Genomic DNA, 27,965 nt, shown 5'->3' on the forward strand with positions numbered 1-27,965 from the left:
ACTTTTGTAGAAATTTGCCCAAGTTTAATTAACTGGCTGCACACCAGCAATGCCTGCAAACGCCTCCTTCTAATTTTAAAGATGGCGACGGCTGCGTGCGCAACTTTCTTCCAGTTCTCGTGAGATTTGTGGCAGACGCATCGGGTAAGCGTTACCATAGTCACTACAAGATTTGATGGTTCGTTTTAGTGTAAAGAAGTATTTACCAATTACTGTAGAAAACAGTGAGAACTGTGAGAAGAGACTTTTGCAACTGACCCTGTTACTAGTAACAGCACGTTTGAAGCTGAAGCTCCGGCGCATTCAACACACTTACGAAACGAGGCTTGGTTCGTCTGAACAGAGTCACGTGACCAATGACGTCCGAAACTTCATTGGACACGATTCAACAGAACCTTCATTCACCATGGAACACGTTTTAACAAGGAAGGTTAATTAATCAAAATGATTTATTATAAACATAGACATAACGTCATTTTTTCACCCCAAAAAATACATGTTCAAAGCACCATATCAGCCCAATATCAAACAGAAGCTGTTAATTCAGCTCTGTAGAGTGGGCATCATAATAAAGCAGTTCATTTTAAGTTGTAGATTCATGCTGCTCTTCTTATTTTTGCCCACCAGATGTCACCAAAGATGACTGTGTTGAAGAGCTTCGAGTAATGAACCTTTTCTCAATACAAGCTTTAATGCTTCAGAAAGCTACATTTGGCTATCACTATTACACATGTTGTATTGTATTGTTGCTGCTGCTGCTGCTGATGTTACTCACATCATCCTCAGATACTCAGTCTGTAGAAAGTTATATATTTAAAATATATACTCTACCCATCAAAACTTTGGACACACCTTCTCATTTAATGCGTTTTCTTTATTTTTACTACTTTCTACTTTGAAGATACATACTGAAGACATCAAATATATGAAGCAAATATATGGAATTATGCAGCAAAGAAAAAAAATATATATAAAAAACTCTGAATTTGTCTTATATTTTAGATTCCTGAAAGTAGCCACCTTTTGCTTTGTTGATAGCACTGCAAACCCTTGGCCTTCTCTCAGTGAGCTTCATGATGTAGTCACCTGAAATGGCTTTCACTTCACAGGTGTACCTTGTACAGTGTTCATTTGTGGAATTTCTTGCTGTCTTAATGGGGTTGGGACCATCAGTTGTGTTGTGCAGCAATCAGGTTGGTACACAGCTGACAGCCCTATTTGACAACAGTTAGAATTCATATTCAATTCAATTCAGTTTGATATTATTTATACAGCGCCAAATCACAACAACAATTACCTCAAGGTGCTTTATATTGTAAGGTAGAGCCTAAAATAATACATACAGATACATACAACAATCATATTGTGGTGTGTTGGAAGCGGCTAGTTATCTCCCATCATGCCTTGGGAATATGTGTTGCTGTTTAAGATGTTTATTCGGGTTCTTTTTTCAATTATTGACTCTGCCCTGAATATTTCCCCAGCTTCTTGTATTAATAGTTCCTCAGACACCTGTGAAAGGTTTTTGAAGTTTTTTATCAATAAGATAAAACAGCTTCGATCTATGATCGCCCTACCCTCACATGACGTGTCTAAAATATTCACCTGCTCTGCTGTTTTTGATCAGTTTGAGCCTGTGTGTCTTGATCAGGTGGTGGAAGTATGTAGTGGCACAAAGACATCATCGTGTCCAAATGACATTATTCCAACACATCTTCTAAAAAAGATTTTTAAGGTTGTCAGTTCTGACATTTTAGCTATTTTTAATAGCAGCCTTAGCTCAGGTGTTGTGCCAGCCTGTTTTAAACATGCTGTTGTACAGCCTGTACTTAAAAAACCTAATCTTGACTCCTCCGTCCTCACTAACTTCAGGCCTATTTCAAAGCTCCCCTTCCTGTCGAAAATTTTGGAAAAGATTGTGTTTGTTCAGCTGCAATCTTTTCTAAATGGACACAATGTTCTTGAGAGGTTTCAGTCTGGTTTTAAAACTCTTCATAGCACAGAAACTGCACTTTTAAAAGTTCTTAATGATCTTTTATTAGCCACTGACTCAGGTGACTCAGCTGTGCTTCTGCTTTTAGATCTGACCGCTGCCTTCGATACTGTTGACCACAGCATTTTAATCTCACGGTTGGAGCATTGTGGCGTAAAGGGCACCCCATTAGAGTGGTTCAGGTCATACCTGTCTGACAGGACCTTCTCTGTGAGCTTTGGCGATTTTATCTCTTCCTCAGCTCCCCTTACTTGTGGTGTTCCCCAGGGATCTATACTGGGGCCAATATTGTTCTCCATTTATATGCTGCCTTTAGGTCAAATTTTTAGAAAATACAACATTTGTTTTCATTCATATGCCGATGATACTCAGATCTATCTTCAATTGAAGGGAAACAGTCCTGCCTCACTAGAACCCTTACTTCAGTGTCTCGGTGAAGTTAAATCCTGGATGGCCTCTAATTTCCTTAACTTTAATGAGAACAAAACCGAAGTGATAATTTTTGGACCAAGCGGTAATCCCAACACTTCTAATTTTAACCTGCACAGTTTTGAGCCTTTTGTCAAATCACATGCCAAAAATTTGGGGGTTATACTTGACAGCAATTTCACCTTTGAAAAACAAATTAGCTCAGTTGTACAGCGGTCTTTCTTCAAACTGAGGCTTTTATCTAAGGTGAGATCATTTTTATCTTTTAAAAACTTTGAACGAGCGATTCATGCTTTTATTATATCCCAGCTGGACTATTGTAACTCCTTATATGCTGGAGTCAGCCAGACCTGCCTGGCAAGGCTGCAGTTGGTCCAGAATGCTGCAGCTCGTCTTCTGACACGTACTAAAAGATGTGAACACATTTCCCCGGTACTTGCCTCCCTTCATTGGCTCCCTGTCCGCTTCAGAATTAATTTTAAAATTTTATTGTTGACTTACAAAGCCCTGAATGGACAGGCTCCCGGGTATTTGTCTGACCTCTTGCAGACTTATACCCCCCTTAGATCTCTTAGATCAAGTGATCTTTTGCTTTTAGCTGTACCAAGGTCGAGGCTGGTTCATAGAGGTGATCGAGCATTTGCAGTCGTAGCGCCTAAGCTGTGGAATAATTTACCCCTACACATCAGACAGGCTCCTACTGTCAATCTTTTTAAATCTTATCTTAAAATGCATTTTTATTTACTGGCTTTTAATACAGCATGAGAGTTATTTGTTATTTGTTAATTCATATTTGGTGTTTGCTTTTAATACTCTAAGTTGTTTTATTATGTATGTTGTATTCTTGTACAGCACTTTGGTCAACGCTCCTGTTGTAATTAAATGTGCTATATAAATAATTAAACTATTAAACTATTGTTTATGGTTACGTGACTCTTAACTGTTCTTGTTGATGCTGCAGTATAAATTCCCAGACAGTTATTGTTAATGTAAAGAATGTAGTGCCATGAGTGAGTTCAGGCTTGTAGTTATTGACCCTCTGAAACACAGTGTAGTAGAGGGAAGTGTACAATAAAGAGCTCTCCCTATCCTTTTGGGGTAGAACAGCAAGCTTAATGTCTGTGTAGGTGCTTTGTTGTTAAGGTTCCTCAGCTCGACACAATATGACCCCCTATGAGCAAGCACCTTGGCGACAGTGGGAAGGAAAAACTCCCTTTTAACAGGAAGAAACCTCCGGCAGAACCAGGCTCAGGGAGGGATGGGGCCATCTGCTGCGACCGGTTGGGGTGAGAGAAGGAAGACAGGATAAAAGAAATGCTGTGGAAGAGAGACAGAGATTAATAACAAGTATGATTCGGTGCAGAGAGGTCTGTTAATACATAGTGAGTGAGAAAGGTGACTGAAGAAGAAAAGCTCAGTGCATCATGGGGATCCTCCAGCAGCCTTTACCTATTGCAGCATAACTAAGGGAGGATTCAGGGTCACCTGGTCCAGCCCTATCTATGTGCTTTAGCAATAAGGAAAGTTTTAAGCCTAATCTTAAAAGTAGAGATAGTGTCTGTCTCCCGAATCCAAACTGGAAGCTGGTTCCACAGAAGAGGGGCCTGAAAACTGAAGGCTCGGCCTCCCATTCTACTTTTAAATACTCTAGGAACAACAAGTAGGCCTGCAGTGTGACAGTGAAGTGCTCTAATAGGGTGATATGGTACTACAAGGTCATTAACACAAGATGGGGCCTGATTATTTAAGGATTTTGAATTCAATTCTGGATTTAACAGGAAGCCAATGAAGGGAAGCCAATACAGGAGAAATCTGCTCTCTCTTTCTAGTCCCTGTCAGTACTCTTGCTGCAGCATTTTGGATTAATTGAAGGCTTTTCAGGGAGTTTTTAGGACACCCTGATAATAATGAATTACAGTAGTCAAGCCTGGAAGTAATAAATGCATGAACTAGTTTTTCAGCGTCACTCTGAGACAGGATATTTCTAATTTTAGAGATGTTGCGCAAATGGAAGAAAGCAGTCCTACATATTAGTTATGTTTAAAAATAAATTTCCATCCCATAGACTTAAATCCAGGACCCATGAAGTGCCAACTTTATCTAGTTATTATTTATATCCAGCAGAGGTCACCTTTGTTAAAAACTTGAACTCTTCATGCTCGTTGGTTCAGTTTCTGCAGCCTGATTAGTTAAATAAATAAAAAATAAAAAAAACCAAATGCACAGTGATTTATTATATATTGTGTCACTTTTTTCTTCCTGCTTCCATTCATCACACAGTTGCTGATGAGTGTTATACATTTGCAGTCATTTTTTAAGACTTTAAAACTCTTTATGCAATCAGTCATAACACTCACATCCTTAAATCATTCATCTATATGATTATTGTCCAGCTGTGTTGTAATGTTCATCGTTGCTCTCCTGGAGTGTCTCGTCGGAACAGCAGGCTAGCATGTGATGTCATCAGCATATATATTAAATATAAATTTTTGTGCCTTGACCTGTTTTGACTGGGGAGATAGGATTGGTGTTTCAGTTCGTGGGACTTTAAGGACAAGTCTGTGATTCAAAAGTAAAAATCTAATGTGTCTTCTCTTCTAATAACCATCAGGAGTCTGAGCTGCCAAGGGATAACTCTCCACATAAATGTCTTTCTCTACTTCATCCTTACCTTGACTGTGCCCGTTATTGTGCTCACAACCTTAGTGAAGTTAAGTTAACTACTTCTGGATGCTTTGTGAGGGCATCTACCTGCACACTCTGGTAGTTCTTTGCAGAAAAACAACATTTCCTTTAGTATTACCTGCTGGGCTGGGGTAAGTTAAAGACATATTAGACCAGGGGTGGGCAACTCCAGGCCTCGAGGGCTGGTGTCCCTGCAGGTTTTAGATGTGTCCTTGAACCAACACAGCTGATTTAAATGACTAAATTAGGTCCCCAACATGTCCTGAAGTTCTCCAGAGGCCTGGTAACGAACTAATCATGTGATTCAGGTGTGTTGACCCAAGGTGAGATCTAAAACCTGCAGGACACCGGCCCTCGGGGCCTGGAATTGCCCACCCCTGTATTAGACATATATACATCCATATTGACGCATGCATACTTTCTGGCCAATAAACATAAATGTCACACAACATATTTGATTTCACAGGCTTTCCAATTATACCGACAGTGATATACTCGATAGCGCATAACTTTGGAGCCACAGATCATTTCAACAGAAATCACGTGTCAAGCAAAATTGGGAGGAAAGGCGATTTAAGTGACTTTGAATGCCTCCTTTTTGTTGGTGTCAGACGGGCTTGTCTGAGTATTTCAGAAACTGCTGATCTGTTGGGATTTCCCCACACAACCATCTCTGTGGTTTACATAAGATGATCTAAAAGCAGCAGTTCTCTGGGTGAAAATTCCTTGTTAATGTCAAAAGTCAGAGAAGAATGGTCAGACTGCTTTGAGCCGACATGAAGGGAAAAATAACTTGTTACAACCAACGCACCTAGAAGAGCATCTTAATAGAGGAGAAGACTACATCAGATATCACTCTTGTCAGCTAAGAACAGGAAACTGAGTCTACAATTCACACCGGCTCACAAAATCTGGACAACAGACGGTTGGGCAATTGTTACCAGGTCTGATGAGTCTTGCTTTGAGCTGCAACATTGAGATCAAAGGGTCAGAATTTGGTGTAAAGAACATGAAAACATGAATCCATCCTTATAGGATCGCATTAGATCAATGCTTCAGGGTGCTAATGGTGGAATATTGTTGCCGACCATTTCCATCCTTTTATGACCACAGTGTATACGTCTTCTGATGACTGCAGAATAAAACAAAGTGTAAAAAAGCTTAAATCATCTCAATATGGTTTCTTGAACATGTTCACTGTACTCTGGCCTCTACAGTCACCAGACCTTAATCCAATAGAGCATCTTTGGGATGTGTAGCTGATAAATCTGCCATGGACCAAAATCTCTGAGGAATGTTTCAGCCACTCTGTTAAATCTGTCCCATATAGAAATACTTCGGGGTGGCTGTAGCTTAGATGGTATAGCAGATCATTTACTAAGGTTGGTGGTTCGATCCCTGGTTGCTTGAGAAATATCCAAATATACTTGGGCAAGAAACTAACCCCAAGTTGCTTGTGAGTGTTAACATTATATAGAACGGAGTATAGGAATAGGTGAAATAAGTATTGTCACCCTTTGAGTCCTTAGGTGGAGTAGAAAGTACTACACAAGAAACAGTCCATTGCTTCTCAGTACTTCCATACTAAATAAATGCACTGAAGGCAAACAATACGGGTTTATATCAGTTTTTTAGAATTCATCCATCCATCCATCCATCTTCATCCGCTTTGTCCGGGGCTGGGTCGCGGGGGCAGCAGCCTAAGCAAAGAGGCCCAGACCTCCCTCTCCCCAGCCACCTCCTCCAGCTTATCCGGGGGAATACCAAGGCGTTCCCAGGCCAGCCGAGAGATATAATCTCTCCAGCGTGTCCTGGGTCTGCCCCGGGGCCTCCTCCCGGTGGGACATGCCTGGAACACCTCACCCAAGAGGCGCCCAGGGGGCATCCTTGTCAGATGCCCGAACCACCTCAGCTGGCTCCTTTCGATGTGGAGCAGCAGCTGCTCTACTCTGAGCCCCTCCCGGATGGCCAAACTTCTCACCCTATCTCTAAGGGAGAGGCCAGCCACCCTTTGGAGGAAGCTAATTTCTGCCGCTTGTATCCGCGATCTCGTTCTTTCGGTCACTACCCACAGCTCGTGGCCATAGGTGAGGGTAGGGACGTAGATCGACCGGTAAATTGAGAGCTTCGCTTTTACACTCAGCTCCCTCTTCACCACGACGGACCGGTGCAGCGTCCGCATTACTGCAGCTGCAGCCCCAATCCGTCTGTCGATCTCCGGCTCCCTTCTCCCATCACTCGCGAACAAGACCACGAGATACTTGAACTCCTCCACTTGGGGCAGGAGCTCATCCCCGACCCGGAGTGGGCACTCCACCCTTTTCCGGCTGAGAACCATGGCCTCAGATTTGGAGGTGCTGATCCTCATTCCCGCTGCTTCACACTCGGCTGCGAACCGCTCCAGTGCGAGCTGGAGGCCCCCACCCGATGAAGCCAACAGAACCACATCATCAACATTTTTTAGAATTCATTCCTCCATAATCATTCTATCCACTTTGTGCAATGTGCCAATACCACTGGCAGCAACACAGCCCAAGAGCATGATGCTACCACCACCATGCTTGACAGCATGTTCTCATGTTTGAAAGCCTCACCTTTACCCCTCCAAACATACCTTTTATCACAGTGGCGAAACAGCTCAATCTTTCTCTCATCTCATCAAAACCTTTCTTCAGAAGGTATTTGGCTTGTAAATATGGGCAGCTGCAAATTTCAGTCAAGTTTGAAGGTGTCGATTTTGGAACAGGGGCGTCTTTCTTGGTCAGCACCGTCTTAGTCCATGGTGAGGTAAAATAAGCTTCACTGTGGACAGTGATGCTGACGTTTCAGTAGTTTCTAGTTCATGACAGGCTTGAACATTTATAGTTCCTGAACATCCTAACCATTTTCCTCTCATCTAACTAACTTGTACTTTGAATTGTTTTAACTTTAAATCTACAGTTGTACAATCCTTCTTTTTCCACTTTGTTCTTTGGATTTTCCACATTGTTCTGAGTATTGGTCAATCCAATGAGTCCAGTCAAATGAACCCTTTTAATGCACAGAGAAACTACCAGCTGTAATCAAAAATAAGTAGTAATGAAACATTAACAAGCCTTAGCCTTGTCAAGTTATAAAAGACACCATAGAACTGCTGTTACAAAATATATTTGAATCTATCTATCTACCTACTTACCTACCTACCTACCTACCTACCTACCTACCTACCTACCTACCTACCTACCTACCTACCTACCTACCTACCTTTGATCCATTGTGGATTAGAGAAAATCCAAAAATAAATTAACATTTGTGCATCCTGTTCTTGTTTTTGTTTTTGTTGTTGTTGTTGATTTAAGTTATTACACATGTATGGTACCCTGGAAAAAGAACAGTTCAAAGAAATCATTAAAAGAACAGAATTGGACAGGTGAGAGATGGCAGCATAGTAAACAACCTCCAGACGAAAGTCAACAAAAACCATTCCGAAGCCAATAAAAACAGAGGTAAAAACCACAGTGCCTTAACTTTTAGAAAGGGGTGAAGATGACAACCACCTCTGAGAGTAAGAAATCTGTTCTACCTGTCGATAAACTCAACGAAATACAACCCCCTGAAGAACCTAATGATAGCCGCCACACAGCAAACTTGGTTTTAGGCAGCACCAGCAGAGGGGAGGATCTGGTGGATTTATCCATGATTCTCACAGAAATACGCAACTTCAGGCAAGATGTCAAAGCATAAGTCGACGATATTAAAGGAGAAACAGCGAAAACCAACACAAGGCAGGATGAGGCGGAAGCCAGAATCCTGGAAAATGAGGAGAGGCTTTATCGGAGCTGCTAAAAAGGCAGCAGACCCAGCTGAGACTAACCGATCAAGAGGGCCGCTTAAGAAGCGAGACTGATGGACTGAGCAGTAAAGGAAAGGAAACCCAAAAAACAAACTTGGTTTAATTATGCAAATAATCTAAATCTTGGGCCCATAAAAGAGGTCAAAGTAACAGAACTCCACTCAAAAGCTGGCAACAAAAAAAACTACTAACTCAAACAAACTGCCCTACCCTTACATAGTGGCTGATCAGCCCACAAAGACACAAAAGCGGTATCATACAAAAAAAAACCTAACTGAAACTAACATAACAGATTCCATTTGCCCCCCCATGATCAATTTGCAGGTCTCCATATGGACTTTCTCCGCCCCTTTTCCACTTCTTTATTCCTCAACCAAAGAACTGGGAGCAGCTGCTGCTGAGATTAAATCATACACATAACAGTGAAAACTAAAATATGAGCACTTATTTTAGAAGACCGTTTTATGTGATTGTATATGTAAATGAATTCTAAGCCTAAACCAATTCTTTATTACCCCATATTTAAAGAAAGAAAAATGTAATTGTAGTGTTATGTATAAGTCTATTGTAGCACTGTGATGTTTGATAACTATTACCCAATATATGCAACTGTAACTGCAGCCATCACAGAGAATATAGACCATTTGACAGGTTGTAAACAGTGATGACGTAGGCAGTAAAGGGGTCTACTGCACCGACATTTAACGCGGAAAAAAATGCAACTGTACATCACTGATGAGCGCTAATTGGATATATTTAGAACAAGTGTGAAAATCTGTACAGGGCTTAATATAAATCAGCACCCAGTGTGAGGTTTATGCTGCAGCTGCTTCATATTGGCACAGTGTTGGTAACAAAATCTTTTTTGTATGTTTTTGGTTAATTAACAAGTGGATTAACCATGAGCTTTTTAATTAATATGATATTTTTAATGCTAAAATCTAATTATTGTTGTTGACCATGAATTTCATACAACAAACAAAAATAATAGTAAAGCGCAATTTTATAAAAACATTTTTATTAAAAGTTTTTACACACTAAATGTATAAAATTTGTACAATTATTTTATGCGTTATTTTTCAGACTCATCTATTCTTAATGCAGCTGTTCTGAAATATGTACAAAAGTGGTCATGATTAAACGCTTAATCCCAAGAAGAATTTTCTGCTTTAGTCCCAGTTGGTTTCCAAAGGAAATGTTGATCACTTCCTGTCCAGGACTCTGCTGTCTTGTATCAGATAAATCAATGGTTTGTTTCAGGAAAATATTTTTCCTGTTAAACATCTAGTCCAATTTTGTTAATAATACTGAATTTAAGAAGGTTTGGTCTTTGCTACAGAAGTGAAGTTCCACTCATTTCTAAAGTAAATGTTGCATTTCAATTGCCAGTCTTGGTAGCTGGGAATCGGTCTGCCAGGACCTCCGCTCCTGGCCGCTGCCCGACTCACATGCCACCTGACCCCTATGGTGCCTCCTGCGGGTGGCGGGCTAGCAGAAAGATGGGCTCATGTCCCTTTTTCGGGCTGTGCCTGGCCGGGCCTTAGTCCATGGCAGGCCCTGGCAGGGTGAACTGTTCCCTCGATGGTCTTTTCATAGGGGTCTTCTGAATCCCTCTTTGTCTGGTCCCACACCCAGGACCAATTTGCCATGGGAGACCCTACCAGGGGGCAAAAACCCCCAGACAATATAGCTCCTGGGATCCCTGGGACACACAAACCCCTCCACCACGATAAGGTAGCGATTTGCGGAAAAAAGTGTGGAGTGCCCACTCCGGGTCAGTGACGAGACCCTGCCCCAAGTAGAGGAGTTTAAGTATCTCGGGGTCTTGTTCACGAGTGATGGGAGAAGGGAGCAGGAGATCGACAGATGGATTGGTGCAGCGGCTGCAGCGATGTGGACGCTGTACCGGTCTGTTGTGGTGAAGAGGGAGCTGAGTGTAAAAGCGAAGCTCTCAATTTACCGGTGGATCTACGCCCCTACCCTCACCTATGGTCACGAGCTGTGGGTAGTGACCGAAAGAACGAGATCGCGAATACAAGCGGCGGAAATGGGCTTCCTCCGAAGGGTGGCTGGCCTCTCCCTTAGAGATAGGGTGAGAAGTTTGGCCATTCGGGAGGGGCTCAGAGTAGAGCCGCTGCTCCTCCACATCAAAAGGAGCCTGTTGAGGTGGTTCGGGCATCTGACAAGGATGCCCCCTGGGCGCCTCCTGGGCGAGGTTTTCTGGGCATGTCCCACCGGGAGGAGGCCCGGAGGGTGGAGGGAGGTCTGGGATTCTCTGCTTGGGCTGCTGCCCCCGCGAGGATAAGCGGAAGAAAATGGATGGATGTTGCATTTCATATTCTATTCCATGTAGGGTTTAAGTAAGATCCTTCTGTGTAGCTTGTAAATGTGCACAATGCATTGAATGAGTCTACAGTTCAAAGTCTGTATCTCTACAGATGCATTTTCCATTGATCAGTCAGTACCAGTCCATATTTTAGAGCACACTGACTCCTACTGACTTAAAAAAAAAAAAAAAGTTAAAGTCTTTATGTCCCCCGATTTGCAGCAGGTGTCTTCCCCACCCTGAGCCTAGTTTAGTCAAGTGGTCTCTTCCTATTAAAAGGGAGTTCATCCTCCCCAATGTTGCCATGTGCTCACTTCTAGTGGATCATCGTATCATTGCTGTCGTATTGTAGGATCTCTACCTTACGGTGTGACAAGCTTATGTTGTTTTGACCTCCGGTCTGCACAGTTGCTTTTAAAATGCTCATACGGCTCATGAAATATGAGCCGTATCCAACATATGCTTTATACTCACTGATTCAGATTCATCACAGTTGGTGCAATAGGAACCACAGTTTTAGGAATTTTCTGCGTGTCTCTCCTGCTCTTACTTTTTGTCATTTGAATAGTGTGCATATTTGTGAGGTGCTCTTTCAGCAGTAGCCATCTGTCCAGACTTTATAGCATATTATAGCATATCTGTGTGCCTACTACATAAATTCCTCTATGTGCCAAGGATCTGAAGGGCTGCTATCTCACTCTGTGCTCTTTCTACAACGGATCACATAACCAGTCAGGTCAGAGGGCTGCTGCCTGTCAGTGATGAGCTTATCTATCTGTCGCAGCATACCATGTGTTTGAGTCAAGGAATGCGAATGAACAAGCAGTTAGTGCGGCTTGTATCTCAGTAATTTCCTCAAGAAAAATGCAAGCCCTGAAATTTCCATCTTTGACTCTGAAACGTAATCTGAAAGAAACACATTCATGCATGCTTTGGTAGTACAGACTCATGAAACAATAAAGGAAATGCAAGGCATTGGACCAGCACTTACCAGAACACCATTCCTCCAAAATTATTGCTTTGTTTGGTGTTTTGTAAATTGCGATGTTTAACATGTCAGCCCAAAAACCTCCACAGGCCCAGATCCTTCTGTCGCCCCTCACACTGTATGTATTTACCCCTATACTCAGGACTATATTATCACAATTGATCTTTCAGAACAATTATACTTTGACTAACGATGCTTGTCCACATTTAAGAGGTATTGTGGAGGACTGCAATCCCGAGGTCCTTAATCAGCAGGCGCAGTACAAGGACATTATGTCGGAGCTCTACGGATGAGGCAGCTATTTTCTGTCTGGGGGAGGGTTTGTCGAGGGTGAGGGTCACTGCTATGAACCTCATGTATTCGCTCTTTTTTTAACCTGTTCTGGACTAATTTCCACCTACTGTATAGTTATTCTGTTCTTATCATTTAAGGTGAATGTGCACTTTGTCTTTGTTCTATAAATCAACTGAATATAGAATGTGTCATGTCTGGCATTTCTTAAATCTTCACAAGAGAGACTACTACTTCCCACATGTGCACCATATTCAAGAAATAATTACTTTATCACTGACACTAACTGTCTGCAGCAGGTCCACTCCTGTGCCTACCATAGCATAGTTATTTCAGATCATGCCCCACTTACTCTGTCTCTGCCTCTTCCACATCTTCCTATAAAAACTGCACAATAGGATTTCAATTCAACCCTTCCGTCAGATGACAGTTTTGTAAAGTTTCGCCAAGATGAGATATGCTTTTATTTTGCCACTAGCTCCTCCCTTAATACTTGCAGCCTTGTTGTATCACATGTCTTTAAGGCCTATATCAGAGGCCAGATTATTGCTTATTCAGCAAAAATTGAAAAACAGTCCATTTATGAGCGAAATAAGTCAATGCAACAAATTAAGGCGGCTGATGCTCTCAAACAGAGTCACGAAATGTTTAAAAAGCATGTTGAACTCAAAACAAGACTTGACCCACTCACAACTTAATCAACTGAACGTTTGCTCTTGCTTGACAAATCAAAATTCTACATGCATGGTGACAGACCCCACCAATTACTGGCAAGCCTTCTCAACAGTTCTAGGGCAAGGCAAAGTATTCTTGAAGCTCGACCACAAGATGGCAACATGGTTACAGATCATGAAACATTACTGAAGTATTCAGGGATTTTTACTCAGAACTTTAACACCTCAGAGTCACAAACTGGCTGCAATGCAATTAATGACTTTCTACCTAAACTTAACATTCCTGAAATTCCACCAGAACTTAAAACAAGGCTGGATGACTCTACCTCTCAGTCAGAAGTTTCCTTAGCTACAGCCTCAATGCAATCTGGCAAGTGTCCAGGTCCGGATGGTTTCCCATCAGAATTTTTAATCAGAGCACTACATTACTGTCTGCGCAGCTTAGTATAACCCTCACCGACTGCATTAAACAAGGATCTCTTCCTCAGTCATTTTATGAAGCCTGTACCACACTTATTGCAAAGAAAGGAAAAGATCCGATGGAATGTGACTCTTTTAGACAAATTTCTCTTGAACACAGATGCTACAATATTAGCCAAGATTCTTGCCCATAGACTACAATTGGTTCTCCCAACAATTATTTCAAAAGCCCAAACAGGCTTCATTAAAGGTCACCGTTTTAATGTAAGAAGGCTATTTAGCATAGTTTATTTCAGCTCTACAGATGCTGATGAATATGTTGTCTCTCTGGACACTGAAGAAGCCTTTGATCGAGTTGACTTCGACAATCTCTTTGCAGTCGTTCACAGATTTGGTTTTGGAGCAAAATTATGGATGGAATAAACTGCTCTACTCTCAGCTATCTGCTACAAAACAGACTAACGTCCAATTGTCAAAACCATTCAAACTTCACAGGGGCACACGCCAGGGATGTCCTCCCAGCCCCCTGGATTTTAATCTGGCCGTAGAACCCCTTGTCATTGCGTTTCACAGTTGCAAAGAAGTACACGGCATTTGGAGAAATACCATCGAACACAAGGTCTCGCTTTATGCAGATGATCTCCTGCTTTTTATTTCTAAGCCTTCAACTTCATTACCATCTACATTAAATCTGCTTGGTCAATTTGGTCAGCTTTTGGGTATAAACTGAACCTTCTGAACACTTACTGAAAATATGGGGCCAGTATAAGAAATACTTTCATCTCTGTGACTTCTCCCCTCTCAGCCCCACTGCATCTAACCATTTCTTTAAACCTTCTACACAGGACAGTGGGTTTGTGGAGTGGCACAGAAGTGGAATAACTTGCTTTAAAGACCTGTTCATAGCCAACAAACTAGCATCATTTGAACAACTTGCTAATAAATACAATCTACCACCAACACACTTTTTCAGTTACTTGCAAGTCAGGCACTTTATTCATTCCCAGATTTCAGGCTCAAGCCCTCTACCAGAGCTACACTATTAGAAACTATCCTACAACTCAATCCGACCAATAGAGGGCCGATCTCCCTGCTTTACGATAAAATATTAAACTTGACACAAACCCCTTCATCCAAACTCAGAACATTATGGGCAGAAGACTTAGACATGACAAAACATGGGCCTCCATAAGCTAACATGCATCGGTGTAACTTTGTGCTGAAAATGGGGGGGGGGGGGGTCAAGCTCTCTGTCTAAATAAATAAATTGGGTAAATTCCCAGATAATTAAACATGCAACTATTTTGCTGGTAATAACTGAAATGAGTAAAGAAAATCAACAGCCTATTTATGCAAGGTAATTCATAGTTTTATTGGGGGGGGGGGGGTCATAGCCCCCCAAACCCCCCTGGAAATTATGTCCCTGCTAAGATGTCAACACAACATCATTATGTGCCTGCCACTGTTTAATCCAGTTTAAAGTGGTGCATAGAGCCCACTTCTCAAAATCCAGATTATCTCAGATCTATTCTGAAATCACTCCATATTGTGATAGATGCAAAACTGCTGAAGCCTCACTGATCCATATATACTGGTCTTGTCCCAACTTGACCAGTTCTGGACAAAGGTTTTCCATACCTTGTCCAGGATTCTCAGTGTGATGCTGCCACCTGGACCCCTGCTTTCTCTCTTTGGCATCAGTGGGAATGAGGCACCTCTACTGGCATTCTGTTCCCTCTTGGCCAGGAGGGCAATTCCACTGAGGAGGCTGGACGCTGCCCCTCCCACTCACAAACACCTGATGTAGCGGCTAAAACTGGCAAAAATAACACATTCACTTAAACTTCAGCAACACTGTAAAAAGTATTTTATCAAATTAAGAAAAAAAAAGGGAAAAAAAAGAAAAAATAGCGTACATATACTTATTAATTCGTTTATGAAAGTAATACATTTTGATAACTAACAAAATGCATATTTTAAAAAAATCATAAAGGGAAATTTTTGTATATCAGTGCATTGCTATATATAATATATAAATCCCCGCCATGAAAAAAAGGTGAATTAAAAAACATTGTTTTTTTTTATGATCCATTTCTATTTGTGGGAGTGCCGATGTCTGTGACGTTGCAGCCTCCCCCTCCCCTCCTCAGCCGCGCCGAGCTGCACTTCACTAGTTTCTGAGCTTCATCCGCGCCGAATGGAGAGCGTCCTATCGAGCATTTAAAGCTGGTAAGTTCTTATTAAAATAGTGTTGCGATAAAGTCGTAGAATCAAGCTGTACTAACACATGTAATTTTAAATCAATTCCGTGCGCACCAGTGCAATTGAGAAGCGTTACGTTTAGATGAATTGAAGATATGATATTTCATGAAATGCTGTCATGTTTTTGATCGTGAGATTTAGTTCATATTCACCATTTCAGTGAAGAGCAAATATAGTTGTGGAGACAGCATATGATCTTAAACTGAACTATGTGGGAACCCAGTAAATCTTTGTACCTTGTTAAAAGTTGTAAATTTACTGTGATTACACAAGTTTCCATGGTGCTTTTAATGTGGTAGACTTTGTGTGAAGTGCTACAGTCCGTAAAGTATTATCTACATACATTATATTCTGCTTAATGATTGAATAATTTTGACAGCTATAAGAACATTACATTTTAGTTCATGGGCCGCATATAACCCAGTTTATTCTGAAGTGTTGCCAAACCAGTAAAGCTATATTTAATCTGCCTTTCTTTTCAAAAAGTACAGTTTATACTACATGTTTCATTGCATGTCCTTCAAAGTAGATGTGCCAATGAACAAAACCTGGAGTTTTTGGGTCAGTTCTGGTCCTGACCTACATGTCTCACACCCCTATTTTACATATAAATATGAGCAGCTACATTGCAAAAATATTGTATTGGACTCAATTAAATCCCTCCTTATAGTGTGGAAGCTATGCTACCCAAATGTTGATAAAAATTTTAAATACACACAAAGTCCAGTTCTTTAGACTTGACCTCTCAGCACGACTGCTTTGTGGTTTTAAAGCCAAGTTTTGTAGTTTGGTCACAATAGGTTACAGTTTAAAGTTGGAGCAGCTTTAGAGATAACAAGAGATAATAATCCAATTATAAATGTTATATAGCACAGGTCACATGTACTTCTAAGGAATGTCTGCTTATCATATTATCTTGATTTATGTATCATAATGAATCAGCTAATACAAATAGGCAGTAAGGAGACTACATTCATTTAGAGTGTCTGGCCAACTGTGACCTTTTTGGTCATGTTAAACAATGTTAAAATGTCAGATGCTTTATGAGCTAAGCAAAAACCTCACAAAAATCACGCAGTGATGTAGTGTGTCAGTAAATCCAGATGGCAATGCTTGGGAAGGGGACTTTATATTTATGACATTTCAACCACCTAATTATACAAGAGAAACAAGAATTTTGTGAATGCAGTCAATTATCTCTGACGTGATAGATAGGGAGAAAATCAGTGGAATGAAAGAAGTTAAGCCCCTGCCATATGTGTCTGGTCAATAGAGCTGAGCTGCTGATCTTCAAAGTCAACCCTGGTGGTCTAAATGTTGATCAAGTATTCTTTTGAAACACATGACCAATTTGGAGCAATAAGCCAGCTATTTTTGTCAGGTCAGACTGCAGAGTGAGTTAGTGGATTTTACTAAATTAGATCTATTAGCTCAACAACTGAGTTTGCCTGGGTGTAAACTAAAGGAAATGAAGACATTCTGAGTCAAGTGCAACACTAGAACATTATGATTTTGGTAAAGAAGGTTGTAGTTATTTGCTAAAAATTGCAATAAAAACTTAATATACATTTCATTATGATAGTTTGGCACTGGATAATGGTTGCCATAATGGCTAATAATTAGCCATCAGCACAGATAATGGTTAAAATAAACAATTTATATTTATATATGGGTTACACTATTATATACTATTAGTTCATGTCTAAACGTAGTAGTTGAAATAGTAGTGGAAAATACTAATAAAAAAATCTGTGTATAATGAATATCTAGTATCAAGCTAACATTACTGGATTAACATTTAACATTTAAGCTAGCTACATAGCGTTAGGGGGCAGGTGGCTAAATAAAATTGTTCAAAATAATGGCCAAATGATATATGTAAAAAGCTAATACAGTGACCACACAGATAAATTATGATGATGTTGAAATGGTTGTACTACAAAAGTACATAATTTAACTAACCCTGCATTCAAGTTCAATTGTATTGTAAATATCACAGCAAAATTAAACATTGTTCAATTTTAAAAAAAAATCAGGTTAAATTACACTGAAATGATCTCATCATCAGTGAGGTGATATTTGAGTTTATTTGACATAGCTGTGGCTGTGGAGGTATAGTTAACTGAAATGGTTTGGAACCACTGGAGCCGCCATTATTATTAGATCAATTAATGTTTTGCTCTTTTTTGTTTTGAACTTTTTTATGTGACATATTGTAGTTTCCAGTTGTGTTCTGTCACTAATTAGTCTTTCATTATATTTGCCTCCACATCTTCTCTTCTAAGATGTAACAAGTTGCACATGTTTCTGCACATTACTTTCTTTTATGCCAAAAATGAAGTGCAAATAATTCTAATTATGAACTTCATGATGTCCATAAGACAGTTTAGGTCTGTCGCTTTTTTCATTAGTGCATGTCAAGTAATATATATTCATAAGATTCATCTTAAACTCCGAGCCATTTCTTTCAATTTAGCCCATATATCTGCATCACATTAGTTTTTTTGTAATGTGTGGATGCATCCAGATGTGTAACTAAGCAGGTAACAATCTACAGTTTACACTATCTCTGAACTTCATCCCCTGTTGTCTTGACGGACTCTCCTTCAGATTCTTTTAGCCTTCTACAGCCTTTTAACCGGGACCCGAAGGAGTTGGTTGGTGCTGATTGAAACCTCTCCATCCCCCCAGTTATAACAGGGAGCCTTTGTATATAATCCCTGCACTCCTGCCTTCTCCTCTCAGACCTAAAAACAGATTTTACTGCAGGCAAAGCCAGGGATCCTTCAGACAGCTCAAAGTTTGGGACCTAATCTCAAGTTTTTCTTTCAGCATACAGCGTATGATTAAGAGCTATACAGTAGCACTGTGCTTCGAGGAGCTTGATGAATGCAATAGGAGGAGACCTCTCTGACGACTAGGAGACCGCTGTGAAGGCTTTAGATTAATCCTGTTATTAAGCCTGATTTACAGACCTTTTTGTGTTTTCGTGTGTTTATTAGTTTCTCACATGCTGAAAAGACATGCAAATCTAGAGAGGAGGTTTTAATTATTTTAATCCTGAATATTAACTACCACTTAGACACTGTGGCATTCATTTTCACATTTGAGAACCTGGACTCATTGAAAATTAACATTTTAGCCTGAAAATGTATGTGGTCAATCAGTTACTAAGCTTCCTTTTAATGAAATTATTTTAGTTTCAGGTCTTATGACTTATAATCATGTCTTTGTGTTGGAAGTAAAACAAGTGTGTTCTTGTAGCACTTTACATTATGGGTGTTTGGACCAAAGTAAAGATGTGGATCCATTTTACTGGGGCATGCATAATGCAAAGAAAACAAGCATTTACAGCCCCACAGTCTGGCACAGTGCCTGGGGATAAAACATAAAAGTCAGGGATAAAACCAGGTCATCTGGTGTGTAATTCACTGATTGACGTCTCAGTGAATCTAAAAAGAGGGAGTGTTCTGACTGGACTCTAACTGAAAGCTCAGGATTGAGATATAATATCAATACAATCTCAAAATCCTCTATGAGGCTTTAATTATAGCAAAATAAATAGCTTTACTACAATGACTCTGACTTATTGTTGGCAATGTGGACCAAACTATCACTGCGGTTGAGCGGGGGCTGAATGGCTAGTAGCAACAAGCCAGATACTCCATGCTCCTGAAGCTGCATGTTGTAGCTCTCTTCACGACACAGACACTGGTCGGTTCTTTGAAACAGGCGTTTATTACTTGGGCTTTCTCTCCTCCTCAGCTTCACCATCACCAGTACACCAGTACGCCAATACGCCATGAGAACTGGTCACGAGTGAACAGTACAAACCATTTAGCAACTTCACAGTACACATATTAAGTCCAAACACAAATAAAAACATTTCTCAAATGACAACTACCTCACTGACTGTTTGTCCTGAAAAGAGGTCCTTAAGTCCTTGTGCTGCTTTTCTTTTAATAAACCTTTAGCTTAACACGCTTCATCTGCTCCCTCGCAGTACACGAAAGGTCTCGCTTACTCTCGTTAAGGGTATTCTCATGAGACACCAGCTCTTACACTTTACACATGTACATTTCAAATAAAGATATTTTTAACACTAACTATATATATTCATGAAATTTTGTAATCCATTATAAATCAATCATCCACATCATGAACTCTACACAGAACATTATTTAACAGCATTTACACATGTGACTGAATACAGTCTCCAAGTCCACAAAGCACATGTAGACTGACTGGGAAATTCCAACACAACCCAAAGAGTCCAGAGGTCCATGACCAGGAAGAAAACTGCTTTGTTCCGCCTGAATCCAAGGTTCAGGACATAGTCTCCTCTCTTGTACGTTGACGTACATCTTCCTTTGGAGTCTGAGTAGTGTGATCCTCCTGCAATTTGAGTACACCCTCTGGTCAACCTTTTTAAAGATGGGAACATCCACCCCAGTCTGCCAGTTCAGAGGCACTGCCCCAGATCTGTATGTGATGTAGCAGGGGGATGTCAACCAAGAAAGCCCCATAACGTCCAGAGGTTTAAGGAACCCTCCCCACTGATCCTGCCACCAAGTAGTTGTTTACCTGCTTCAATGACCTCACTTCTAATAATGGGCAAGTTGTCCCCATCGTCCCCAGACTCTGCTTTCTCTAAGCATTGTCACTGGGATTGAGGGGATCCTTGAAGAATTCCGACTGTACCCTCAGCTGAAGTCAGCAGCACCCCTATAGATAGATAGAGCACCACTTTTCTCTTGTGTCATCTGGTGGTTTGCCAGAATCGTTTCAACGCTGACCAAAAGTCTTGTTCCACGAGCTCACCAAACTTCTCCCACACCAGACTTTTTGTTTCAGCTACTACATAAGCTGCAATCTGCCAGCTGGTACCTGTCAGCTTCCTCTGGAGTCCCACAGGTTACCCAAACCATACTCTTTTTTTTCAGTGATTACAGGAAGGTTGTGTGTACCTCTGAAGTATAATTTGGTGCATAAGCTGAAGTAATAGTCAGGGACAACTCTCTTCCACGGGGAGAACCCCAACATATAGAAAGTACTCCAATGGGGGATACAAGTATACCTACCTACCCTTGCCCGCAATCTCTCACCAAGGGCAACCCCAGACTGGAGGGAGCCCAGCCCCTTTACAGGAGACTGATTCCAATAACCTCAACCACTAGCTCAGTCTCCTTCTCCACGAGACAGGTGACATTTTGTGTCAATAGAGCTAATTTCAACAGTCAGGGATCGGCTCATCAGGTCCTCTCCCATTCCAGCTGATATGCACTACACTTGACCTCTATGGTGGCTCCTGCAGGTGGTGATGCTGGTCAGTGGATGCTGGGGCGCATAGTCCACAGAGGATACCAACTTTCTGCAGGGTCAATTGCTACAGACCTATAAACTTCATATTACCTTCAGATTAGTTCAAGAATAGTTTCTAGAGAGTTTTATTGATTGGCATTAAAATAATGAGAGCATTAATATAGGTTTACATGACCAGTGTTCAGTTTCTTGAGTAAAATATGGAAATATCAGCACTTTCATTATCTGTTAAATCCAGAAAGGGATGCTGAGGCTTAAAGCTGGCTCGTAGAGTTCCTTTGACATTTGATTAATGAAGCAGGCTCACAGCATGAGAAGGAACACAGGTGGTCACATTTATAGACTTATTGGTTCTATTATTAGCCACTTGAAGCCTTTTGTTGATGTTTCGTTGAGTTCAACTGTGGTTTAATCATGCTTTCTTGTACACCAAAAATAACAATACATTAAAAAGACTCTGTAGTATCTTTAAAAAAAGCTCAGGGAGGCTGAGTGTTTACATTCTTTATCCGTTTAAGATTCTCTAATATTGTCATTTTAATCCACTCATGTTCAACAGGCCTAAGTGCATGAAGACACTCTGGTGCAATAATGGAGGCCTGGCCAACAGTGGCCTGGGTCCTGCTGCTGACCACCATCACTGACTGGGTGAAAACTGCGCAGTCACGGGACTTCACCATGAAGGATATCATCCTGCTGCACCCCTCAAGTAGGAGTATAGGAGTATTATTTTACATCTCAATTTGTTTAAAGGTTTGATACTGAATATGACTGAATAACATTAGCGGCATTGTTTTTAAATAGCGTGCACTGAACTTGAATGGAACATTTTAATAATATCTATCGGAAACAAGCTGCAAGAAAAGCAGAAAGCAAGCACGGTGTAGAAAACAAAACTGTTGTTTTATTTAAATAAATAAATGTTACAAAGGTACAAAAGTCATGTTAACTGAATGAATAACGAGTGAGTACAGATGCATTTAAACGCTACACATGCACAAATAAAACTTAATGGAAAGTTTCGTTTTGTATTTAAATCAGTTGTAGCTGCCAAAACAACAGTTTATTACAATATGTTAAAATATAAATATATAAAAGTATAGTTGGCATCCTTCTCTGATTGTAAGCTGGTTCTGCAGCTTTCATTCTCTCAACCATTGACGTATGACAGACAAACAAAAGCAACAGATTAGGGCTGTTATAACATAGATTACACTGATTGAAATGTGTGTTCTTAAAACACTAACACATATTAAGTAAACTTATTCCAGTTATAAGTTACAGTTCTGCTATTTAACTTGCACCTTTAAAAGATCAAATGTATTTCATCTTTATTTGGAATTAATTCTTGGAAATAACACTGATGAATCCCTTTTCAAAATACCTGAAAAAAATCTTGGAAACTTATTACACAAGGATGTGGTTCATGATCATCAAAGCGATTGGTTTGTGTCTTTGTTGAGAATAACAGGATTGTTCTTTGACTGAAAAGTGGCTGGTCCTTGTTTGATCCCTGAGTCAGAGACGTGGAGTAGACTGATGAGTATCCATAAATCTTTGGAGAGCATCTATGACACAGGCTACAGATTTATTGCTTCTTTTTTAGTAATCAGTATAATTGTTAAATAAGCAGAAAATCAGAAGGTGATTGACCAAATGACATATTTTTAATTAACCCAAAGTTTCACAACCAGAAGCGTGTTTGTATAGTTTTTGTGTACCTGCCAGAGCCTTCATGTAAAAACGAGCTGCAGGACTCACATGAATAGAGACAAAAAACTGAGAGGTTCACCTGAGCTGAATTTCCATTACCAATGATTTTTCCCTAGCTTAAAACACCTTTCACTCGTTAGGTTACCTGTATATTCGGATTCTGCACTTTACAACTCTTATTATTATTTCAAAATGCGGATCCATATAAATGTATACACTTGGGTAATTTCATCTCAAATCAGGAAGTTTTTACATTTTCCGCTTATCCATCTCTGATTTGCATAAAAGTAGGGACTGTATAAGGATGTGAAAGGAACAAAACAACTGTGATATACTATACATGTTTATTCACACACTGAATGAATTAAAGAACTAATAGTTAAAAGTCAAAATACAAATATTTAAATGAATATATGAAATGTGCTAAAACATAAATATCCAGTAAAACCGCTAAAGTGTCTTACTTTAATGAGAAACATGTTAGACAGTAACATGATTTGTTTTAATTTAGTAGTTTTAGTGGATTTTTCTCAATAGACAGAAATTTCTGCCTAGAATAAACAAAAAACTGGACAACAGCTTGTTTTATTTTAAATGATTAAGTGTCCAATGTATTTACCAAGAAAGTGCACCTATGCTAATGCCACTGCCCTTTCTAAAGTAACAGTCAGATGACAGTCACAGTTATTAACACAGTTAGTAATATATGCATAATTTACATGTTCCCCACTGTGGTATACAAAGCATTGTAGACCAGTGGGTTTTGTGTTACTAATGACCAAAAAAAGCAGTTTTGTCACTTGGTATTCACACATTTCAATTGCCCATCGAGAACTTATGGAAGTTATTTGTCTACATCAATCATGACTTACTTACTCAATAACTTTTCTTTTTTGGGGCAAATCAGAGGTTACTGATAAAACAACAGGGTGTTTTTAAGTGTGCAAAGAAAAAAAAGCAGCTAATTTTAGCCTGCTTCTAGGTGGTTTCTAGGTAAAGTGATAGTGTCGTAATATGCCACAGAAAACTGATGTTTTGGGGATAAAAATTAAATGTTAGTATTGTGAAACAAAAATAACATGATGTCATCTATGCCATTGTAGGTGCACAAATTGCTCGGCCTCGTGGAATTGTGAACAACACAAACACAGTCTTAAGACTCATAGCGACACACTTTTTTCAAAACCTTTTCTGCAACAAATAATGTTAATATAAAATGAAATTGGTCTGGGATGAACTTGCAGTTAATTTGAACCAAAAAAAGACTGGTATATACATTTATTTACGTAACCTTTAAAGTGCACTATACTACAGGCCACAGTCATACAGCACTTTATTTTAATAAGAAAAGCATCAAACCTGAACAGTGTGAACATTGTGACATGTGAATTAAACAAATACATCAAAATAGAAATGGTACAAGAAATATGAAAACAGTTTTACTATGTACAAACAGCAGCAGTTTTGATTTGATTCTCATCTGTGAGAATACTTACAGTGGGGCAAAAAAGTATTTAGTCAGCCACCGATTGTGCAAGTTCCCCCACTTAAAATGATGACAGAGGTCAGTAATTTGCACCAGAGGTACACTTCAACTGTGAGAGACAGAATGTGAAAAAAAAAAAAATCCATGAATCCACATGGTAGGATTTGTAAAGAATTTATTTGTAAATCAGGGTGGAAAATAAGTATTTGGTCAATAACAAAAATACAACTCAATACTTTGTAACATAACCTTTGTTGGCAATAACAGAGGTCAAACGTTTACTATAGGTCTTTACCAGGTTTGCACACACAGTAGCTGGTATTTTGGCCCATTCCTCCATGCAGATCTTCTCGAGAGCAGTGATGTTTTGGGGCTGTCGCCGAGCAACACGGACTTTCAACTCCCGCCACAGATTTTCTATGGGGTTGAGGTCTGGAGACTGGCTAGGCCACTCCAGGACTTTCAAATGCTTCTTACGGAGCCACTCCTTTGTTGCCCGGGCGGTGTATTTTGGATCATTGTCATGTTGGAAGACCCAGCCTCGTTTCATCTTCAAAGTTCTCACTGATGGAAGGAGGTTTTGGCTCAAAATCTCACGATACATGGCCCCATTCATTCTGTCCTTAACACGGATCAGTCGTCCTGTCCCCTTGGCAGAAAAACAGCCCCATAGCATGATGTTTCCACCCCCATGCTTCACAGTAGGTATGGTGTTCTTGGGATGCAACTCGGTATTCTTCTTCCTCCAAACACGACGAGTTGAGTTTATACCAAAAAGTTCTACTTTGGTTTCATCTGACCACATGACATTCTCCCAATCCTCTGCTGTATCATCCATGTGCTCTCTGGCAAACTTCAGACGGGCCTGGACATGCACTGGCTTCAGCAGCGGAACACGTCTGGCACTGCGGGATTTGATTCCCTGCCGTTGTAGTGTGTTACTGATGGTGACCTTTGTTACTTTGGTCCCAGCTCTCTGCAGGTCATTCACCAGGTCCCCCCGTGTGGTTCTGGGATCTTTGCTCACCGTTCTCATGATCATTTTGACCCCACGGGATGAGATCTTGCGTGGAGCCCCAGATCGAGGGAGATTATCAGTGGTCTTGTATGTCTTCCATTTTCTGATGATTGCTCCCACAGTTGATTTTTTCACACCAAGCTGCTTGCCTATTGTAGATTCACTCTTCCCAGTCTGGTGCAGGTCTACAATACTTTTCCTGGTGTCCTTCGAAAGCTCTTTGGTCTTGGCCATGGCGGAGTTTGGAGTCTGACTGTTTGAGGCCGTGGACAGGTGTCTTTTATACAGATGATGAGTTCAAACAGGTGCCATTCATACAGGTAACGAGTGGGGGACAGAAAAGCTTCTTACAGAAGACGTTACAGGTCTGTGAGAGCCAGAGATTTTCCTTGTTTGAGGTGACCAAATACTTATTTTCCACCCTAATTTACGAATAAATTCTTTACAAATTCTACCATGTGAATTCATGGATTTTTTTTTTCACATTCTGTCTCTCACAGTTGAAGTGTACCTCTGGTGCAAATTACTGACCTCTGTCATCATTTTAAGTGGGGGAACTTGCACAATCGGTGGCTGACTAAATACTTTTTTGCCCCACTGTATGAGAGTCATAGTTTATATACTTTAAGAGCTTTGTCTATCTTACATCCAAACCTGAGCCCAGTATCCAATCCCCAAAAACCTAACACACGTCTTTGCAAGGAAGTCGGGGCACCTCGGAAAAACAAGCCTCAGGATAAGATGGAAACTCGTTTCAGGAAGATTCGTACCAAAGTGCACCTGGTTTTGGGGCCCCTCCAGCTTTGATTAACAAGCCCTTCACATCTTCTGGTCCTATCTGTGCTTTGAGGGCAACTTCATAACCATGTCAGAAGCCAGGGAAAAGGCAGGGGTGGTCGAATTTTAGGACATTCGTCTCTCTTATGATTCTGAAATCACCCAGAAACACAGAGAATGTGTACAGTGATTGAATGAGCTAATTAAAAAAAACACCCCAGAAGGTTGATGAATGAAGGTCCCTTTCTGCAGGAATGATATTACACACAGGACGAATGAAAACACGCCTTCTTCACTTATTGAACTTAAAACTGAATACAGTTGTGTCTCCACAGCTACTCCTTACCCTGGCGGATTCAAGTGCTTCACATGCCAAGATGCTGTAGACAACTACGACTGCAACCGCTGGGCCCCGGACGTATACTGTCCAAAGGGTACGTCAGCTTTTGATTCATCTGTGGCTGCCTGCTCAAGGAGATGTCAGTTCAAGTGACTTCTCTTGAGAAACGTGTTTCTTTGGGAATGCGCTACAAACGAACATCAACAAAATGATTAAAATAAATAAAATAGATTGATATAAACAATATTTATAATAATTTGCTAGGACTTGGTAGGAAGGAAGAACTTTTAAGCGGAAGTGGCTTACAGGTGGTTTTGGAGGTGAGTGGAGGGAGATGCTAGCCCCCCCTTCTCCAAAATCTCATTTGCATGCCCTTTTTGCCAACACTTCAGCAAGGTGTGACGACTGATGGCTAATCTTGCTCATCAGTGTAGAACGTAGTGATGAACAGGTGTTCCCACAGTTATCTTTCATCAGAGGAACTTTGCTTCCTTCTTCTTGGAATTTTACTTCGCACGTTCGGTCGACTTCACGGGGATCTACATCTGCTTGGCAACTGGAACACATTCTTAATGTGCAGTTAGAGTTGATGGAAACACGTTTTCCCAAACTCAGTAAGGCCAGAGCCCACTGTGGAATCTGAAAATCATCTACCTGCCATCCAACTCTCTAAACAAACTGTGATCACCAAAAGCTGAAAGTGTCATGCACTGAAGAGTACCGTTTGGTAGTTCTTATCTTTCTAAATTTAAATATTTGTTGGCAGTTTTAAACTTTGTACTCCTCATATTGGGGCTGCCTGTGAATCTGTCAAGTTATTAAGACATAATTGGTCACATGAAGGGAATTTTACTGTCCTTCAGATACTAAATACTGCTCCACCCTCCACATGATGGATAGAAGTGGGGAAAGTGTGTCTGTGACCAAGCGCTGTGCCACCTTGGAGGAGTGTCTGTTCACTGGCTGTGCTGACGTTGCCGATACTGGCTACCAGGTACGTGGAGAGCTCTGCCTTCAGATGTCTCCTCAACCTTAACGTGATAGGCTTTCCTCTCATCCCTCAGGTGTGCTCTTCCTGCTGTGAGGGGAACATCTGCAACGTGTTGGTGCCCAGAAATGACAGCAGTGCCATTTTCTCCTCCATTTCTCCTTTGGTTAGTTTGAGCGGGAGTCTTCATTCTAGAACGCTGTGCTTCATCATCATCGCCATCATTGTTGTCATCTTCACAGCTGGACGTGTTTGAGACACGTAGAAAGAGAACAGCTGGTATGTGTAGTGGCAGAACTGGGACCTGTGTTGGCTGCGTGTTTCAGTAACTGAAGGTTTAAAGACATTTTTATATGCAAGACAACTGATTCAACTTTGGTTTCCTTTCTTCTTTTCCACTTTTTTAATAGTCGATCTGCAT

At 40.6% G+C, this 27,965-nt stretch overlaps 1 protein-coding gene across 3 annotated transcripts; it reads left to right on the plus strand.

The window, feature by feature from the left end:
• Positions 1-8: 8 nt before the first annotated feature.
• lypd6 (LY6/PLAUR domain containing 6) lies at positions 9-27,859 on the plus strand. 3 transcript variants are annotated; one of them, XM_085397842.1, is made up of 5 exons: positions 9-144; positions 21,782-21,931; positions 26,552-26,650; positions 27,420-27,550; positions 27,621-27,859. In XM_085397842.1, the coding sequence occupies exons 2-5, from the start codon at positions 21,814-21,816 to the stop codon at positions 27,798-27,800; spliced, it is 528 nt and encodes a 175-aa protein (XP_085253968.1). In that variant the 5' UTR covers positions 9-144; positions 21,782-21,813; the 3' UTR covers positions 27,801-27,859. The 3 variants fall into 3 exon arrangements, with proteins under 3 accessions (XP_085253968.1, XP_085253969.1, XP_085253967.1); XM_085397843.1 differs by lacking the exon at positions 9-144 and adding an exon at positions 15,765-15,867 and having other exon boundaries at positions 27,601-27,859; XM_085397841.1 differs by lacking the exon at positions 9-144 and adding an exon at positions 15,765-15,867.
• The last annotated feature ends 106 nt before the right edge of the window (positions 27,860-27,965 follow it).

Source organism: Rhamphochromis longiceps, linkage group LG23, assembly GCF_057381845.1.
Source record: "Rhamphochromis longiceps isolate RC_006_pf linkage group LG23, R_longiceps_female_GT1.1, whole genome shotgun sequence".
Lineage (NCBI taxonomy): Eukaryota > Metazoa > Chordata > Actinopteri > Cichliformes > Cichlidae > Rhamphochromis > Rhamphochromis longiceps.